This window comes from Orcinus orca, chromosome 14, assembly GCF_937001465.1.
Source record: "Orcinus orca chromosome 14, mOrcOrc1.1, whole genome shotgun sequence".
Classification (NCBI taxonomy): Eukaryota; Metazoa; Chordata; class Mammalia; order Artiodactyla; family Delphinidae; genus Orcinus; species Orcinus orca.
The window spans coordinates 26,057,641-26,079,313 of NC_064572.1; the positions used below are offsets into that span (position 1 = coordinate 26,057,641).

A 21,673-nucleotide genomic window follows, 5' to 3' on the forward strand; every position below is an offset into this window, starting at 1 on the left:
AGTGAAGTCTGATGGGGCAATAAAGCATACGCCCTAGACTTAACATGCAGTCCTGCCTCCCAGTGCCTTCAAGGGACAGGTCCTCAGCCACCTGCTCCACAACCCAGCAATTGCTGCCACCCTCCATTCCTGGTGGGGCCCTTGGTACAAGGCAGGATGGGTGGGGGTTACGGGGTAAGGCTAAAGAAATCTGTGAGGGTCTATGTGCTCCCAAAAGTCCAAAAGTATCCCTATACCCTAGAGAACCAAACAACCAAACATTAAATAGCAAATAAAAATAACCTTTCTTGGGTCAATAAAGACTGTAAAAAAAAAGGAAAAAACTTTCTTTTTTTCCCGGCTTTTGAACAGGCCTTACATTTTCATTTTGCACTGGGCACTGGGCTCCCCAATTACATGGCCATCCCTGCCTATGTATGTGGGTGAGTGTGTGCATGTGCATCTGTTATGTTTGTATTTAAAAGAATAGAATAACTTTCTTTATATTTAATAAAGTAAATTTATCTATAATTTATAGATAAAATAAACTTATGTATAACTTTACCATATTTTATCTATAAAATGAAACTACTAATTTGAATAGTTTACAGATCAGGGGAGAAGGAATTCCAACAGAATATTACCTTCTGAGTTTCTTGTAACTCATGAATTCTCTTTAAAAATCTTTAAAAATATATTATATGCTAAAAATTGTGATATTCCAGCTTCAGAAGCAGGACATGACATTACTAATATGGTCCTCTTATTAACAAAATCTGCTTTACAACTGTGATTTCTTGACAGGCAAGAGATTTTTGGTCAGAAGCCAAAGTCATCAAATATTAAGAGTGTGGAGATACATCAAATGTGTTGCAGAAGCCTAAAACTCACTAATTTTAGCACATTTGAATTATTCACATAAATTACTTATACTGAAAAATCCTAACTCTTCAATCTCACACCTAAAAAATCGTATGCTTTGTAACTAATCATTTTCAAAATATACCCTCATAACTCTTGAATTATTCCATTTATAATAAAGCAGATGAACAAAATATTCCCATTATAAATTTTTCTTTTTTTTACCTCTATTATTTAAGGAGTCAATATTCATGATCAATATATAACTGACAATGTCTTCCTTATTTTAAAAATATAACTAAGTTTTGAATGTAAGAGTAGTCATAGATACTCCATAGATGGATGTAGATATATATACAAAAAGAATATATCATAAATATATATATATGAAATTATATCAAAAGGACCTTGAAACAAATACTTTTGCATTTGTCTAAATTTAGACATTGTTTCTAACATTCCTGAGAGATGGCTAAAATTGCAAAGAATCTATGACATTGTCACATTTGAAAAAGGTTAAAAGCGATCCAAATTACACCTTCAAAAATGGCCCCCGATCCCTACAGCATTGACTTTATCCCAATACCATCTAAATTCTAACTTTGTTATTCACCAACATAATCCGGAGCAACCTGCCCTTTTCTTTGTCTTCTTTTTATCCTTTAAACTGATGCGCAACTCCAGTTTCCTTTCTCCAATCCTGACTGCCTTCTTCAACTAGTATTTAGATACTGTCTCAAGCAAAACAATCATGTATAAATAACCTTCTGGTTGAATTCCATCCCTAGAAACTCCTGTCTCCTTGCTGCACTCTGGGAGCAACCCACGCAGAATGCACCCAAAAGGCCAAGCCATGTAAAATCAGGTACTCGTTTGTAATTTATCAGATTTTGTACACCGAAAGAACCTCAGCACATACCCAATGGACGGGGTGGGGGAAAACCAGTTACCTACATTGTTCATGTACTCTGAAAGCAGGTCCTGGAGAGCCTGGCGAATGGCATTGCATTCTGCGATAATTCGCTCCCGATGGAAATCCCTCGTGCATGAAGAGTCAGCCAACAGAGCAGCCCCACTGATAATGGCTTCGAGGCGTTTCTCTAGGGATGGTCTTGTTTCCTCCTCAGTCACTGTGAGTGGATCCAAGACAATTAAATTCTAAAGGAAAAACACATTTAGATGGTTAGAACTCCATGATATTCTATTTTTAGGAAAAAATAATTAGTATTTTGTTTTCACATTTGGAATTCATATGTGATGATAAAGACAGCTGTGCTTTTACTGCCTCACCCAGTTCATGTATCATTCTATAAAGCAATTATTATTCAGGGCAGTGACAAAAATTGTGAAATTATGAGCATTGATTCTAGTGTCAGCCAAATCTGTATTCAAATCTTGCCCTTCCCATTCACTAATGGTGTGAGCTCACTCAGGTGTCTTATGTACTGTAAGCCTCACCTTCCTGATGTGTAAAACTGGAATATTAACATTGTTTATCTCATAAAACTGCTGTAAGAATGATATGAATGCTTAATACAGTGTCTGGCACATATTAACAGTTCTTTACAATTGTCATTTTCATTTAGCACTTCATTGTTTACAAAATATTTTCACATATATTATCTCATCTTGACAACACTATAAAGAGGTGGGCAGTAAAGATATTGTTAACCACACATTTCAATTGACGGTGAGTGAGGCTGAGACTGTCTTGCCCAAGGTCATTAAGCTATTAAATGGTGAAGCTCAAACAAGTATTAAGGTCTTATAACACCTAATTCAATACTGTTTTCGTTATGCCTCACTGTAAGTCATACAATCTAATTAACCTTAATACTAACGTATCAAAGACAATTCTAAATTTTAATTATTCATTTTAAAAGTAAAATTCCATCTTCCTGTTGATTATAACTTCCAGCCATTTCCCACCATTGAAATCTGTCATGGTATTTTTAAGGTTTCCTTTAGATATGTCTTCAGGCAACAGAAGTCAAGATAATCTACAGACTTTGAAGAAAAGGTGGAGAAGATGAGGCTCTAAGGATTCTTTCTTAAAATACAGTAAGAGAGGAAGCCTTTCAAGGTTTGAGCATAATGTCATAATTGGAGAACTAGTTCGTATAAAATGAAAGCTCTCTGTAGAACCTTTAACATAAAATGAAATCATATAGTGAACTTCAGAATGTGTGTGCATGTGTGAGTCTTTACACACAAATATACACACTGAAAATCATTGATCTTCAGAGTGCACAATCATATATATTTACATATATAGAGAGGTATATGTATATTGTGTGTGTATATTGTGTATGGATACAATCTTACACTGATGGTTGTACTATATCATGTTATGATAAATATTAGGGGATCTAAAGTAGCCAAGATAAAATTTTAAAAGCTACAGCTCTAGGCCAAGTTAGGGAGAGAAAATCATTATGGAAAGAAAAATAATATTAAAACAATTATACAAAAAGGAAAAATAGTACTGTGTAATGTTCACATATTATATGATATAATGTAAAATATAAACTAGAAATAGATCTTACAGAAAATTGTTTAAATATCTTAAAATTATTCAGAAGAATTCTTCCTTTCATGCCTCTATTTCCTTCCTATTTTTCTACTTCTCTACTGAGTATCTCCACTTTTCTCTTTTAGATGGAAACAAATTTTTAAAAAGAAATGAATTTTACAAATGCCAAATTTAACATTTTCTTTATCCAATGCATAATTTTTTTGGTGAGACGATAATCCCAACCATGGGCTTGCCCACCAGACAAGGATTCATTTACATCTAAATATACCTCCTTATTTCATTTGCCATTTTTACCATGTCCTCTTTGGCTCACTAATTTAGTACAAACATTCCACTCCAATTTTCATAACAATAATTGACCAATTAAAACCTTTTTGAAAATGTCCCTCCAATGTGACATCATCATTAAGAAGAGACACTGAGGGCAAGAGAATTTTTCTTTGATTGCTCAAATGCAATTAGTAGATGTGATAGGGACAGTTAACCTGTTTCCAGCATTGTAATGATAGGAAAAGTTGATTAACTTTGAAATCTATACACCTATAAGTATTACAAGAAGAAACTAGTAATTTTAGGTGTTCTGGCTGTGATTTCATGTCAGAAAACATCCTCTATTGTAGGAATAAGTTCACCCCAGTTCCTGCTCTCCACAGCCATTCCCCAAACTATCCTAGCCTCTGGATTTTTACTTGTTTGTTGACTTTTAAGACTCAGATTCTTCAAGCTCATCTGAACTCAAAACACTGCCTGCTCTGATGTCTGATACTCACATGCAGCCTCTTGATTCTACCTAAATCTAATGTCACCCTATTCATATCCTATAGAAGTTTTCACTAACTTTGTCACTGAGTCAATTAAAAGGTGAGGTTACTTAAATAACTTTAATGTTCTATGAAATATCACTGGATATTTGAGACCTACTGAAATAAAGAATGATCTCTTCTGGACGTCAGTGAGATGATGAAATAGGAAGTTCCATATGTCATACCCCTAAAGAAATACTGATTTTAACAATAACAATAATGAGAATACCTTTACGAAAGCCTGGGAGAACAACTGAGAGGTTCCAGTAACCACGTGGAGCAAAAACATCAAAGAACAGAAGCACTGAAGAGGATAAGAAGAACAGTTTCATTTTACCCATGTCACCTCTCTCCCAAGGCAACACAGCTCAGACCAAGAGAGACTCACCTTGGCCTGCAACTTCTCCCATTGGGAAAAGCGAAAACAGTGAACACTTGGCTCCCCAGCCTTGCAGGAAGGTGTCCAAGAGTCCCATTTCCATCTCTCCACACCCAGAACATTGAGAGGATTGAAATAGCTAAATAATTTGGGGACAGCAAAGAGTAGAGAAAAAGGGTACGAGCTCACAGAAACCAGTATACAGATATCAACCACCAGCAGCAGATCCTACTAACTAGATTACAGACTCTAATAAGAGCCCTGACCATGAACCCAGTAGGACCCCCACCTGCAGACCCCATGATTAGCCACTGTGCACCATGCAGTGCTCCATGCAGTCCCCTCTTGTAGCCAACACGCCATGCTCCCCTGCAGACAATGCATGCGAGCTCCCACAGACAGCACACAGATATTGGCATCCAGCTGAATCTGCTGGATTGGGAAAAGGGGCACAATGCTGAACAAACACTTCAGGGTACTGCCCTAGAGAAAATAAATAGGAGGCTCTCAACACCTGGCCTGGCTTTGTGGGATCACAAGAAGGCACAGGGCTTCCCTGGTGGTGCAGTGGTTGAGAGTCCGCCTGCCGATGCAGGGGACACGGGTTCGTGCCCCAGACCGGGAAGATCCCACATGCCGCGGAGCGGCTGGGCCCGTGAGCCATGGCCGCTGAGCCTGCGCGTCCGGAGCCTGTGCTCCGCAACGGGAGAGGCCACAACAGTGAGAGGCCCGTGTACCGCAAAAAAAAAAAAAAAAAAAAGAGAGAAGGCACAGAGTCTAAGACTTCTTCACAGGGAACAAGAGGAATGGAGCAAGTGCATCCATAGAAAGAATCTAAGAGACCCCCAGTATCTCTGGCAAGGCTGACTCATGAAGACCTTTCTCCCTGAAGTTAGTCAGTAAAACCTGGAGAAAAGTGACTGCTTCTTCAAATGTGAAGACAGGAATACAAGGTTTCAAGGAACATGAAGACTCAAAGAAATATGATATTACCAAAGGAACAAAATAAACTCTAGTAGCTGACCCCAAAGAAAGGAGATTTATTAATTGCCTGAAAAAGAATTCAAAATAATCATCTTAAAGAAGCTCAGTTAGATAAAAAAGAACACAGATAGACAACTCAACAAAATCAGGAAAATAATACATGAATAAAATGAGAAGTTTCATAAAAAGATACCGTAAAAAAAGAACCAAACAGAAATCCTGGAGCCAAAGAACATAATAAATGAACTACAAATCCATTAGAGAGACTAAACAACAGACTACAGCATGCAAAAGAAAAGATCAGTGAACTCAAGGACAGATCATTTGAAATTATCTAGTCAGAGTTACAAAAAGAAAAAACAATTAAAAAGAATTAATAAAGCCTACAGCACCACTTATGGTGGACTATAGACATATACAAAGCATGCCATCTGATAGCATCAGAATATATATTCTCAAGTATACACAGAACATTCTCCAGGATAGATCATATGTTAAGCCATAAAACTGGTCTTAAATTTAAGACTGAAATCATATCGAGTATCTTTTTCACCCACATGATATGTGCAATAATAATAGGAAGCAATAATAGGAGTAAAATTAGAAAATTCACATATATATTAAAACTAAACAACACATTCCTGAACACCAATGGATCAAAGAAGAAATCAAAGGAAAATTTTAAAATATCTTGAGACAAATGAAAATAACATACAAAAACTTATGACATGCTGCAAAAGCAGTTTTTTTTTTTTTTTTTCGGTACGCGGACCTCTCACTGCCGTGGCCTCTCCCGCTGCGGAGCACAGGCTCCAGACGCGCAGGCTCAGCAGCCATGGCTCACGGGCCCAGCGGCTCCGCGGCATGTGGGACCCTCCCGGACCGGGGCACGAACCTGTGTTCCCTGCATCGGCAGGCGGACTCTCAACCGCTGCGCCACCAGGGAAGCCCAAAAGCAGTTTTAAGAGAAAAGTTAATAGCAATAAATGCCTACATTAAGAAAAAAAGGAAGATCTAAAAAAAACAACCAAACTTTACACCTCAAGAAACTAGAACTAGAAGAACAAACTAAGCCCAAAGTTAAAGAAGGAAGGAAATAATGAAGATGAAAACAAATAAATGGAATAGGAACTAGAAAAACAACAGAAAAGAACAACAAAAAATTAGTTGGTTTCATGAAAAGATAAACAAAATTGCCAGACCTTTAGCTAGACTAACTAAAAAAAAAAAAGAGAGAGAGAAAAGACTCAAATAAATACAATTGTAAATGAAACAGGAGACACTACAATTGATTCCACAGAAGTACATAGAATTGTAAGAGATTATGATAAACAATTATGTAGCAACAAATTGGATAACCTAGAAGAAATGTGTAAATTCCTAGAAATACACAGGCTACGAAGACTGAATCATGAAGTAATGGAAAATCTGGACAGATCAAGATTGAATCAATAATTTAAAATTTCCCAACAAAGAAAAAAACCAAGATCAGATGTTTCACTAGTGAATTCTACCAAATATATAAGAACTAATATCAATGCTGCTCACACTTTTCCAAAAAATTAAAGAGAAGGGAACGTTTCCAGACTCATTTGGAGGCCAGCATTACCCTAATACCAAAGCTGCCTGATTTGGATACTTCAAGAAAAGAAAAGTGCAGGCCAACATCTCTGACAAATATAGATGCAAAAATCCTCAACAAAATGCTAGCAAATTGAATCAACAGTATATTAAAATGTTCATACAGCATATCCAAGTGGATTTATCCCTGGGATGCAAGAATGGTACTACCTATGCAAATCAATAAATGTGATATACCACATTAACAGAATGAAGGATAAACATCATATTTTCTCAGTAGGTGCTGCAAAAGCATTTAACACAATTCAACATCCTTCATGATAAAAACTCTCAACAAATTAGGTATACAAGGAATGTATATCATCACCATAAAGGCCATATATGACAAGCCCACCATTAACATGATAGTCAACAGTAAAAAGCTAAAAGCCTTTCCTCTAAGACCAAAACAAGACAAAGATGTCCATTCTTGCCATTTTTATTTAACATAGTACTGGAAGTACTAGCCAGAGCAATTGGACAAGAAACAGAAATAAAAGGCATCCAAATTGGAGAGGAAGAAGTAAAACTGTCTCTTTCGGCAGATGACATGATCCTATATATAGAAAACTCTAAAGATACCACCAAAAAACTGTTAGAACTAATAATAAATTCAGTAAAATTGCATGATAAAAATCAACAATATAAAATCAGTTGCATTTCTATACTAATAATGATTATTCAGTAAATACTTTGGAATAATTTAACCAAGGAGGTCATAGATCTGTATACTGACAACTGTAAAGCATTGATTAAAGAAACTAAAGAATAAACTAAAATAATAAACAAATAAATAAATAGAAGGATATCCCATGTTCATGGATTGGAAGAATTAATATTGTTAAAATGTCGATAAAACCCAAAGCAATCTACCAATTCAATACAATTCCTACCAAAATTCCAAAGGCATTATTCACAGAAGTAGAAAAAACAATCCTACAATTCATACGGAATTACAAAGGACCCCCCAATAGTCAAAACAGTCTTGAGGAAGGAAGACAAAGCTGGAGGCATCACACTTCCTGATTTCAAACTATATTACAAAGCTGTGGTAATAAAAACAGTATGATACTGGCATAAAAGCTGCCACATAGACCAACATAACAGGAGAGAGAGCCCAAAAATAAACCCATGCTTACTACAGTCAAGGATCTTCAACAATGGTTCCAACAGCACAAAATGGGGAAAGTATAATCTCTTTAATAAATGGTGCCGGTAAAACTGGATAATTGCACGCAAATTTACTAAGATCTTATGTTAAGTGTTCTTACCATAAACTATTAATAATAATAATAAAAACAATAATAATAAAGGGAGTCAGAGGAACCTTTGGGTGGTGAAGGCCTTGATAGTGGTGGTGGTTTCACAAGTGTATACTTATGCCCCAAATCATCTAGTTGTATACATTAAACATGACCAGCTTTTTACATATCAATCATACTGCAATAAAGTAGTTTATAAAAAGGAAACAAAGCTCATCTTAATAAAATAATAATCTCTTCTGAACTAGTATAGCAGTGTGTTGAAACACTCTTTCAGTATGTTTTCATGGCATTAACTTCATGAAAGACAAACAACTGGATGCTTTATTTTCAGGATCCCACTCTAATGAATGTAGAACATATTTTCTCTTTTTTCTAGGTTCTGCCCAATATAAACTTACCTCCCTAACACTTTGATTGCTGACAAGAAAATATTTTTTCAAAAAAGTAAGAGTCCTAACTTCATTATCTTCTGTTGGATTGCTGCATTTTAGGAGGCAGTATAGTTAAAGGATTACGAGATCTAGGAGCAGTTAGCATGGGTTTGAATCCTGGCTCATTAGCTATGAGAAAATTTATCTATGTTGTTATCATCCTCCATATTCTCAATTTTATATAAACTCCAATCCACCCACTTTCTACTACTCTGGGGAAACTGAGATGAGATCATCTGGGAAACCTCTCTATTTACTTCTATCTCAATATGCTTTTCCGTCCATTTTTTCTTCTCATCTGTCTTCAAGGAAGATCTCTCCTTTTCCCTCTCCCTTTCCCTCTCTCTCTTTTCCCCCCCAACCACCACTTTCTTTTCAAGGCTAACTTCTCTTTCTGTGCTCTTATCTCAAGCCTTCTTCAGTTATTCCTTTCTTATATTTTGAGTCAATCTTCAGAGCCTACTACGTACCAGATAGTAGGAATGGGTAATAAAATTGAGAGCATCCCTGCTCACTTCACAGGGCTCACAGCCTAGAGGTACTGACAAATATTCACCAAATAATCACATAAATATCACTATTTAACTATAATGTAGATGTGTGATATAAATAAAAAGAATATGAAAGTTTATAAATTAACCAGGCATACCTCTGGGCAATTTGGTGCATAATCAAGATGATTAAAGGCAAAGCAGATGTAAGTTCCAGAGAACTCACAGGATTCTCAGGGAGGGCTTTGGATTTCGACAGAACATGGAATTGAAATTTTGGAGTTAATCTTATCCAGATCTTATTTTATCAGGTCAACTTGAACAGGCATCTGGGTTATAATTATGTGAAACTTAAACCAAGAGGCAGAATACTCTGAAGCCTGAAAACAAACAAAAGGGAAGAGACGGATTCTACCCCTAAAATAATATAGTTAAAGCATCCAATTTGAACATAAAAAGACACCGAAAACTGTCTAAAAGGCAAGGAAAAGGGCTGTTCAATCAGAAAGAGAATATATGTTACATTTATCTATAGAACAGGACTATAGGAAAATCAGATCCTGTGAAAGAATGATAAAGTTGTAAAATCATATGCATACTCATAGGTATTTTAAAATATAAAAGATGTATATGACCCAGGACTGAGAGTGTGATAACCAACCCAAATAATGATACAGGGAATAACTTAATATGTACTAAATCTTTTACTGGAGTAGTTGTAGTTTAAATCATCATTGCTGATCATTTTTTTTCTTTGCCCACTAAAGCCTATCTATCAGGAAAGAACTACAATCTAAGGGTTATTTTATTCAATATGAGTTACCATGAAAGAAAATCCGGTGGCCTTGAGAAACATAGAAATGTTAACTTTTGAGAAGACTGAGATCCTGGCTCTCATGTATTTGGAAGTGAACAATGTAAGGTGAATCTATACAAAATAAGTTGGAAAGATTGCCAGAATACATTGTAGAATAAAAAAAAAAGTTGCAGAATGATATGTGCAGTGGCATCATATATATTAAAAAAACAAGCATACTATCATACTTGAGATTTTCTCTGAGTACATATAAGTATTTTGGAGCCTAGGAAAAAGTTTAAGAAAACATACCAGTGCCATGACAATTGCTATCTCTGAAAAGAACCGGATTGGAGTGGTGGTCAAATTTTTAATTTTATGATTATAGCCTAATTGTGTATTACTTCTGAAACTTAAAACTAATTTAAAAAAATTAAAATTCTTAAAATTTTAAAAAGAAAATGGCAATTATGAATCAAAGACATTATTATTTTGGATTCTAGATATTAATCAACTATTTTGGAATCATAATAGAAAAATGTTTCCATTAATTATCAGAATGAAATATGATATTAAGTTTTCATATTAATTAGCTTGAAGGATTTTAATTTTGTTATGTTGGGTTTCATCATTACAAATATGTTTGGTTAATACATGTCTTTTAAAAAATAAAGACATGACCTCAAAGTACCAGGGCACTCTTTATCAGTCAGCTTAGAAGTCAGAACACCTGAGTGTGAATCTTGGCCTTTCACTCACATTAAGAGAGTGATTTAAACTTCCTAAGCCTTTATTTCACCACTGTAAAGTAGGGAAAATAAAACCTGCACCTTTCATATAGGATTTTATTTAATGTAGCTTTATAACACATTTTAATAACTGGTGGTATAGGTCTCACCTCAGTTTCTTGCTAATATTGTTTTTACCTCTATATGCACTACCATCTATTCCTGATGATCAGTGAATAGAATGCTACAAAGGAAGCTACACTTGCTAAAACAGAATTCTCTATATACCACACAGATATGTATCAGATAGTCATTCATTCCACAAATATTTATTAATCATCTAATACACTTCAGATCCTGAGCAAGGCTTTGGTCATGCCTTACCAGGACATGTAGGAAGTTATAAAAAATCATTTAAGCAAGCTGAAGCATAAAACCAACAAGTTGGAAAAAGTTTTCTGTATGTTAATAAACATGATATAATAAACCCTATTCATTCACACACTCTATATGCTGTGAGGCGATTGATCCAATTTACATTCAAAACCCTAAAAGTCTTACACCTATTCTCCAAAGTGAAATTGTCTATCAAAAGAGATGTAGCTATGATTATAATCAAGTACCAACATTCTTCACAAAAACACATGCAGTGCTTCAAGTTGGGAGCAGCAGAAATAATAACCACATAGCACAAATAATGTTTCTCAAGCAACTACATTATCAATCTTCAGAGTGAGTGATGAAAATGGAACAAAATTCTCCTTATGATTATCAACAGAAAATGCTATTGACAGAACTCACAGGCTCTCCTTTGTCTGGTATATCTCTTATTTTAATGTTTCCACCTAAATAATCTAAAGAATGGAAGCTTCAGATATTAAAAATATAAAGGAAGGCAAAATGTCAGTAATAAACTATAAATTAGCAAGATTATCAATAAATATTACTAGTAAATTATTAAATGAGTGTAACTTACACAAAGTTTACATATTCAGCTATATAAAATCAAAATGTATTTAACTCACATTCTGTTGTATATTAGTTACTAAAACAGAAGACTAGAAAATATTTAAGAAAGTCATTCAACATGCTTATAAAACAAATTAGATATGTACATACTCCCTTAAATTTTTTCCTCTAAATTATAGGTATAGAACATTTGAATAGCTCAGTGAGTACCAAGAAGGTAGTTTTACCAGAACACCAATAAAAAATTCTAATTATCTAATTCATTTCACCTGAGGTAGTAACCATTTCTCCTAGATATATTTCTGTCAGTGTTCAGCAATTCAATCTATGCACAGTACCACATCATGGATTGTTTGCTTCAGTTTTTACCTGGTTATATCAAAAATAAAATAAACTTCAAGAATTCTTCTATTTTCAAAACCTCTGTTTAAAAGAATTTTAATGTAAGCACTTGCAAGAAGATGTTGCTTTCACTGTACTACTGAATATAATATTAAATAAATCTTAGAACATATATCTTTAATTTTATTTCTTTTATTATTTTATACAGCAGGTTCTTATTAGTTATCTATTTTATACATATTAGTGTATATATGTCAATACCAATTCATACCACCACCACCACCGCCACGCCCCCGCCATGCCCCCGCCACTTTCCCCCTTGGTCTCCATAAGTTTCTTCTCTACATCTGTGTCTCTATTTCTGCCCTGCACACCACTTTACCTGTACCATTTTTCTAAATTCCACATATATGCTTTAATATACAATATTTGTTTTTCTCTTTCTGACTTACTTCACTCTGTAAGACAGTCTCTAGGTCCATCCACGTCTATGGAAGTGACCCAATTTTGTTCCTTTTTATGGCTGAGTAACATTTCATTGTATATATGTACCACATCTTCTTGATCCATTCATCTGTAGGTGGACATTTAAGTTGTTTCCATGTCCTGGTTATTGTAAATAGTGTTGCAATAAACATTGGGGTGCATGTGTCTTTTTGAATTATGGTTTTCTCTGGGTATATGCCCAGTAATGGGATTGCTGGGTCATATGGTAATTCTATTGCTAGTTTTTTAAGGAACCTCCATAATGTTCTCCACAGTGGTTCTATCAATTTACATTCCCACCAACAGTGCAAGAGGATTCCCTTTTCTCCACACCCTCTACAGCATTTGTTGTTTATAGATTTTCTGATGATGCCCATTCTAAGTGGTGTGAGGTGATACCTCATTGTAGTTTCGATTTGCATTTCTCTAATAATTAGTGATGTTGAGCAGCTTTTCATGTGTCTCTTGGCCACCTGTATGTCTTCTTTGGAGAAATGACTACTAAGGTCTTCTGCCCGTTTTTTGATTGGGCTTTTTGTTTTTTAAATATTGAGCTGTATGGGCTGTTTATATATTTCGGAGATTAACCCTTTGTCCATTGATTCATTTGCAAATATTTTCTCCCATTCTGAGGGTTGTCTTTTCTTCTTGTTTATACTTTCCTTTGCTGTGCAAAAGCTTTTAAGTTTCATTAGGTTCCATTTGTTTATTTTTGTTTTTATTTCCAATACCCTAGGAAGTGGGTCAAAAAACATCTTGCTGTGATTTATGTCAAAGAGTGTTCTTCCCAAGTTTTCTTCTAAGAGTTTTATAGTGTCTGGATTTATATTTAGGTCCTTAATCCATTTTGAGTTTATTTTTGTGTATGGTGTTAGGGAGTGTTCTAATTTCATTCTTTTTTTTTTTTTAAACATCTTTATTGGGGTATAATTGCTTTACAATGGTGTGTTAGTTTCTGCTTTATAAAAAAGTGAATCGGTTATACATATACATATGTTCCCATATCTCTTCCCTCTTGTGTCTCCCTCCCTCCCACCCTCCCTATCCCACCCCTCCAGGCAGTCACAAAGCACCGAGCCGATCTCCCTGTGCTATGCGGCTGCTTCCCACTAGCTATCTACCTTACGTTTGGTAGTGTATATATGTCCATGCCTCTCTCTCGCTTTGTCACAGCTCACCCTTCCCCCTCCTCATATCCTCAAGTCTATTCTCTAGGAGGTCTGTGTCTTTATTCCTGTCTTACCCCTAGGTTCTTCGTGGCATTTTTTTTCTTAAATTCCATATATATGTGTTGGCATACGGTATTTGTCTTTCTCTTTCTGACTTACTTCACTCTGTATGACAGACTCTAGGTCTATCCACCTCATTACAAAAATGTAGCTGTCCAGTTTTCCCAGCACCATTTATTGAAGAGACTGTCTTTTCTCCATTGTATATCCTTGCCTCCTTTGTCAAAGATTAGTTGACCAGAGGTGTGTGGGTTTATCTCCGTTTTTTTCCCCCTCAAGATTGCTTTGCCTATTCAGAGTCTTTTGTGTCTCTGTACAAATTTTAAGATTTTTTGTTCTAGTTCTGTATAAAATGCCATTGGTAATTTGATAGGAATTGCATTGAATCTGTAGATTGCTTTGGGTACTATAGTCATTTTCACAATGTTGATTCTTCCAGTACAGAACATAGTATATCTCTCCATCTGTCTGTGTCATCTTTGATTTCTTTCATCAGTGTCTTAGAGTTTTCTGAGTACAGGTCTTTTACCTATTAGGTAGGTTTATTCCTAAGTATTTTGTTCTTTTTGTTTCTGTGGTGAATAGGATTGTTTACTTAATTTCTCTTTCTGATCTTTCATTGTTAGTGTATAGGAATGCAAGAGATTTCTGTGCATTAATTTTGTATCCTGCAAACTTACCAAATTCATTGATTAGCTCTAGTAGTTTTCTGGTGGCATCTTTAGGATTATCTATGTATAGTATCATGTCATCTGCAAACAGTGACAGTTTTACTTCTTCTTTTCCAATTTGTATTATTTTATTTATTTTTCTTCTCTGATTGCCGTGGCTAGGACTTCCAAAACTATGTTAAATAAGAGTGACAAGAGTGGACATGCTTCTCTTGCTCCTGATCTTAGAGGAAATGGTTTCAATTTTTCACCATTGAGAATGATGTTTACTGTGGGTTTGTCATATATGGCCTTTATTATGTTGAGGTAGGTTCCCTCTATGCCCACTTTCTGGAGAGTTTTTATCATAAATAGGTGTTGAATTTTGTCAAAAGCTTTTTCTGCATCTATTGAGATGACCCTACGGTTTTTATTCTTCAACTTCTTAATATGGTGTATCACATTGATTGATTGGCATATATTGAAGAATCCTTGCATCCCTGGGATAAATCCCACTTGATCATGGTGTATGACCCTTTTAATGGGTTGTTGGATTCTGTTTGATAGTATTTTGTTGAGGATTTTTGCATCTATATTCATCTGTAATATTGGTCTATAATTTTCTTTTTTTGTGGTATCTTTCTCTAGTTCTGGTATCAGGGTGATACTGGCCTCGTAAAATGAGTTTAGGAATGTTCCTTCCTCTGCAGTCTTTTGGAGGAGTTTGAGAAGGATGGGTGTTAGCTCTTCTCTAAATGTTTGATAGAATTCACCTATGAAGCCATCTGGTCCCGGACTTTTGTTTGTTGGAAGATTTTTAATCACAGTTTCAATCTCAGTACATGTGACTGGTCTGTTTATATTTACTATTTCTTCCTGGTTCAGTCTTGGAAGGTTATACCTTTCTAAAAATTAGTCCATTTCTTCCTGGTTGCCCATTTTATTGGCATAGAGCTGCTTGTAGTAGTCTCTTATGATGCTTTGTATTTCTGCGGTGTCTGTTGTAACTTCTTTTTCATTTCTAATTTTATGAATTTGAGTCCTCTCCCTCTTTTTCCTGATGAGTCTGGCTAATGGTTTATCAATTTTGTTTATCATCTCAAAGCACCAGCTTTTAGTTTTATTTATCTTTGCTATTGTTTTTTTTTTGTTTCTATTTCATTTGTTTCTGCTCTAATCTTTATAATTTCTTTCCTTCTACTAACTTTGGGTTTTGTTTGTTCTTCTTTCTCTAGTTCCTTTAGGTATAAGGTTAGATTGTTTATTTGAGATGTTTCTTGTTTCTTGAGGTAGGATTGTATTGCTATAAATTTCTCTCTTAGAACTGCTTTTGCTGCATCCCACAGGTTTTCGATCGTCGTGTTTTCGTTGTCATTTGTCTCTAGGTATTTTTTGATTTCCTCTTTGATTTCTTCAGTGATCTCTTGGTTATTTAGTAATGTATTATTTACCCTCCATGTATTTGTGTTTTTACATTTTTTTTTTACCTGTAATTTATTTCTAATCTAAATAGCGTTGTGGTCAGAAAAGATGCTTGATATGATTTCAATTTTCTTAAATTTACTGAGGCTTGATTTGTGACCCAAGCTGTGATTTTTTCCCTGGAGAATGTTCCATGTGCACTTGAGAAGAAAGTGTAATCTGTTTTCGGATGGAATGTCCTATAAATATCAATTCAATCTATCTGATCTATTGTGTCATTTAAAGCTTGTGTTTCATTATTAATTTTCTATCTGGATGATCTTTCCATTGGTGTAAGTGAGGTGTTAAAGTCCCCCACTAGTACTGTGTTACTGTCGATTTCCTCTTTTATAGCTGTTAGCATTTGCCTTATGTATTGAGTTGCTCCTATGTTGGGTGCATATATATTTATAATTGTTATATCTTCTTCTTGGATTGATCCCTTGATCATTATGTAGTGTCCTTCCTTGTCTCTTGTAACATTCTTTATTTTAAAGTCTATTTTATCTGATATGAGGATTGCTACTCCAACTTTCTTTTGATTTCCATTGGCATGGAATATCTTCTTCCATCCCCTCACTTTCACTCTGTATGAGTCCCTAGGTCTGAAGTAGGTCTCTTGTAGATAGCATATATATAGGTCTTGTTTTTGTATCTATTCAGCGAGCCTGTGTCTTTTGGTTGGAGTATTTAATCCATTCACATTTAAGGTAATTATCAATATGTATTTTCCTATTACCATTTTCTTAATTGTTTTGTGTTTGCTTTTTAGGTCTTTTTCTTCTCTTGTATTTCCCACTTAGAGAAGTTCCTTTAGCATTTGTTGTAGAGCTGGTTTGGTGGTGCTGAATTCTCTTAGCTTTTGCTTGTCTGTAAAGCTTTTGATTTCTCTGTCGAATCTGAATGAGATCCTTGCTGGGTAAAGTAATCTTAGTTGTAGGTTTTTTCCTTTCATCACTTTAAGTATATCATGCCACTGCCTTCTGCCTTGTAGAGTTTCTGCTGAGAAATCAGCTGTTAACCTTATGGGAGTTCCTGTGTATGTTACTTGTCATTTTTCCCTTTTTGCCTTCAGTAATTTTTCTTTGTCTTTAATTATTGTCAGTTTGATTACTATGTGTCTCAGCGTGCTTCTACTTCGGTTTATCCTGCCTGACACTCTCTGCACTTCCTGGACTTCGGTGGCTATTTCCTTTCCCATGTTAGGGAAGTTTTTGACTATAATCTCTTCAAATATTTTCTTGGGTCCTTTCTCTCTCTCTTCTCCTTCTGGGACCCCTGTAATGTGAATGTTGATGTGTTTATTATTGTCCCAGATGTCTCTGAGGTTGTGTTCATTTCTTTTCATTCTTTTTTCTTCATTCTGTTCTTCAGCAGTGAATTCCACCATTCTGTTTTCCAAGTCACTTATCCGTTCTTCTGCCTCACTTATTCTGCTATTGATTCCTTGTAGTGTACTTTTCATTTCAGTTATTGTATTGTTCCTCTCTGTTTGTTTGTACTTTAATTCTTCTAGGTCTTTGGTAAACATTTCTTGCATCTTCTTGATCTTTGCCTCCATTCTTTTTCTGAGGTCCTGGATCATGTTCACTATCATTATTCTGAATTCTTTTTCTGGAAGGTTGCCTATCTCCACTTTATTTAGTTGTTTTTCTGGGGTTTTGTTTTGTCCCTTCATCTGGTACATAGACCTCTGCCTTTTCTTCTTGTCTATCTTTCTGTGAATGTGGATTTTGTTCCACAGGCTGCAGGATTGTAGTTATTGCTTCTACTGTCTGCCCTCTGGTGGATGAGGCTATCTAAGAGGCTTGTGGAAGTTTCCTGATGGGAGGGACTGGTGGTGGGTAGAGCTGGGGATTGCTCTGGTGTGCAGAGTTCAGTAAAACTTTAATTCGCTTGTCTGCTGATAGGTGGGGCTGAGTTCCCTCCCTGTTGGTTGTTTAGCCTGAAGCAACGCAACACTGGCGCCTACAGGCCCTTTGGTGGGGCTAATGGAGGACTCCAGGAGGGCTCACACCAAGGAGTACTTCCCAGAACTCCTGCTGCCAGTGCCCTTGTCCTCATGGTGAGCCACAGCCACCCCCCACCTCTGCAGGAGACCCTCCAACACTAGAAGGTAGGTCTTGTTCAGTCTCCTATGGGTTCACTGCTCCTTCCCCTGGGTCCCAATGTGCACACTACTTTGTGTGTGACCTCCAAGAGTCGAGTCTCTGTTTCCCCCAGTCCTATCGAAGTCCTGCAATCAAATCCCACTAGCCTTCAAAGTCTGGTTCTCTAGAAATTCCTCCTCCCATTGCCAGATCCCCAGGTTGGGAAGCCTGACGTGGAGCTCAGAACCTTCACTCCAGTAGATGGACATCTGTGGTATAACTGTTCTCCAGTTTGTAAGTCACCCACCCACCGGTATTGGGATTTGATTTTATTGTGACTGTACCCCTCCTACCGTCTCAATGCAGCCCCTCCTTTGTCTTTGGATGTGGGGTATCTTTCTTGTGAGTTCTAGTGTCTTCCTGTTGATGAGTGTTCAGCAGTTAGCTGTGATTCCAGTGTTCTCGCAAAAGGCCATGAGCACATGTCCTTCTACTCTACCATCTTGAACCGATCTCTTAGTATATATTCTTAACAGAATATTGCTGACTAAGGCAACATATTTTAATGAAGGAGCAAGTTAAGTCTTTGTTATTGATTATCTATTTGGAAATACGTGTTTACATATTTGTTTTATCTCTACTCATAGTCTGTTTTTAAACCATGTGTAAATAGAAGATCCTAAAAATATATAAGCAATGATGATTACCTTATTCTGTCTACATTGAACATACAATACAGATAATTTTTATATACAATAATGTCACTAAAAATATTACAGATGCTCCAAAATTTTTAAGTAGTGTTAATTCTTCTTAATTGTCTCAGTAATGTCATGTGTTTCCTACCTTCTAGGTCCAAATTGATTGCAAACCTAATTGAATACAAACCTGTAAAATTTAAACAAATGTTTGAATAGTTCCTACCATGTCCAAGGTTTATGCCAGCTATTATGTCTGTGGAGTTCTCCCAGAAAGCAATTCATCAACAAAGGAGAGAAAAGGTACAGAGGGGGCAACTGAAAAAAATAAATAATCCCATTTGTGCTCTATTTGATTCCACCTTCCATTTCTGTCTATAAGTATATCCTTTGGGAGAAATAACAGATTAAGTACAAGCTCTAGATTCATGAGTGGACTGTGCATAGTAGAGCACAGAAAAAAGAGTAGCCAGTGTGGCACAGTCATACCAAGTAACTGTAAGACTCTAAAAGTCATGTCTGCCCTAAAATCCCTTGGAAAAAGAGGAGTGAAAACATGACTGCTAGGTGGTAACAACTGCTCAATAACAGCATCCTCCAGATGCTCTTGGTGTGGTCCCTAACTCCTTCCTCATGTTCTCTAGAGCAGCAGTATTTAAAAATTGTGGAGATAATATTCTGAATATTTTAAAATTACAATTAAAGATGTTCTTGGCATGAAAAATGTTAAGAATTGGCCTTTTTGCCTCAAGTTGAATACGTAGTTAATAGAAATTAACTCAAATATTTCTAAATAATTTTCTAGTTAACTATGGCTAGGAAAAAAATAATTTGCTTGAGTCATTGTGTTTGAAAACCTATATTTAGAATGTATTAACCTATAAGATAACCAAAATTATCATTTTGGATTCTCCATAAAGCCTGCAGTTTTGATAAGAAATTGGGATAAAATTGTATTCACACCAAAGTACACTCTAGAGTGCTGTCCAAAACAAGTTTTTGTGATGATGAAAATTTTCTGTATCTACAATGGCCAATACAGTAGCCACCTGCTACATATAGCTATTAAACACTTAAAATGTGGCTAGCACAACTGAGGAACTGAATTTTTAATTTTATTTAATTGTGATTGGCTTAATTTTAAATTCAAATAGCTACATCTGACAAACGGCTAGTATATTGAACAACACAGCTCTAGAAATTGCTTTTCATTTTATTTTTCATGATGTGAAATTCTTCTGTTATGATATCTTGTTAGCTGGATTTCACTAGATAAAAGGTAGTGATGACTCCCATGTAGCAGGTTGAAGAGATCGATACCTCTGTACTATCATTTGCTGCTTAGAAAACCTCCCTTACAATATAGAACCACCATTGGTGCCTATTATCTACACTAAAAGTGGTTGATTGATTGTGATTAAAAGCACTGTTTCCCTAAACTGGCAGGTATCTTTGGAGAAAGCACTGGGAGAGGACAGAATTTTAAGCTGTTGTATGTCATCAAGGTTTTAGTTTATCAGGTATTTTCCCTTATGACTAGTTAAAAATAAGTTAGTTAAAATAAAAGAAAAAGAGGCAGCTGAAGAGAATATGCATCACAGTGTGGAGGGGCATGAAGCAAGTCTTAGGTGGCTAGGATACAGATACTGGGTATCAGTGGGAAAAGAGGGAACAGATGCTCTGAGAAAAAAGAATTCTGACAGGAAGGATGGGAAGGACCACCAAAGATGATGTTCACCTATTCCACAGTTTAATCCATGATGCTTCATTTTATAGCCTTCTCTTTTTTAATTCAAGACAGATATTGCTGGTGCTGTTCATTATAGGGTATGGATGTATAACGAGAGACATCAGTTCCTGGCTTAATGTCTTTTCCAAGTTAAGAAAACATATAGAAAAATCAACTGATTTTGCACTTACTGCTGTTCAGATCTTTTTGCTTTACTAGATACATAATGACATATTCAAAAGTTGGTCAGAAAAATGTTAAAACAAGATCATTCCTTCTGCTATTCTTTGCTCTTTTAGAGATTTTACCAAAGGCCTTCTGTTTTCCTTAAGTGCTTAATAAATCTGATTTAGGTATTTAATTCTCTTAATAAACAAGAACATGTGAGATACAAGGAGGAGGAGAGAAGGACAAAGAGAGGGGAGGGAGATGCAAATAAGGTAAAGGAGGAGGGAAAGAGAGGAAAGATGAAAGGGAAGTTGAGGAGGGACTGAGAAGAATGGAGGGGGGGAAGGAGGATAGAGGAAAGCAGAGGAAATGAGAAGAAAGAAAGTGAAGGAATAGAAGCAGTTTGCTAAAACCTCCTGTGTCATGCACATTGGCAGTAATGAAACCAACCAGCTACTGTGTTTAATTATTCAGCAGAACATTTAGGTGATAAGAGAATGATTACAAAAGTTCTTAACAATTCAGCCCCTCAAATCCAGCTTTCCTCATTATAAAACACTCTAAAAGGCTACTGGTTTTTATATTATTATAAACTGCAGGTGTCCAGTATGTCCCTTTCTGAATGTTACAATATTCTCATAGCTCTGGTAAGTAGGATGCAGAACAACATTAAAAATAAAATTAATGTTAAAAGAATGCATCTACATATCCGGACTATTTTTCAATTCGATATTGATTTTATGCAGTGTGATATGCTATTATAGAGCATAAACTATATACTTTAAATTTAGCAATAAATAATGCCATGAAGAAAAATTTCATCATTGGACTCTATTTCAGACTTTTCTAATCAGGGAGCCATAATACACTAGTTTACCATTATGACTGCCAAGCAAAATTGTAGTAAGAACCCTTTCTCTCTAAAAGTAATTGAATATGAAGGCCAAAAGCAGTGCTTGGAAGGATCATCTTATCTAG

General features: G+C 35.7%; 1 protein-coding gene across 1 annotated transcript in view; it reads right to left on the bottom strand.

Annotated features, from left to right (window-relative positions):
• Positions 1-1,701: 1,701 nt before the first annotated feature.
• The window catches only part of LOC117196990 (catenin alpha-3-like), a 400,466-nt gene continuing 380,494 nt past the window's right edge, over positions 1,702-21,673 (bottom strand). Inside the window, exon 6 of the mRNA XM_033407647.2 lies at positions 1,702-1,998. Coding sequence (XP_033263538.1) covers positions 1,702-1,998 — 297 coding nt within the window. The remainder of the gene's footprint in view (positions 1,999-21,673) is intronic.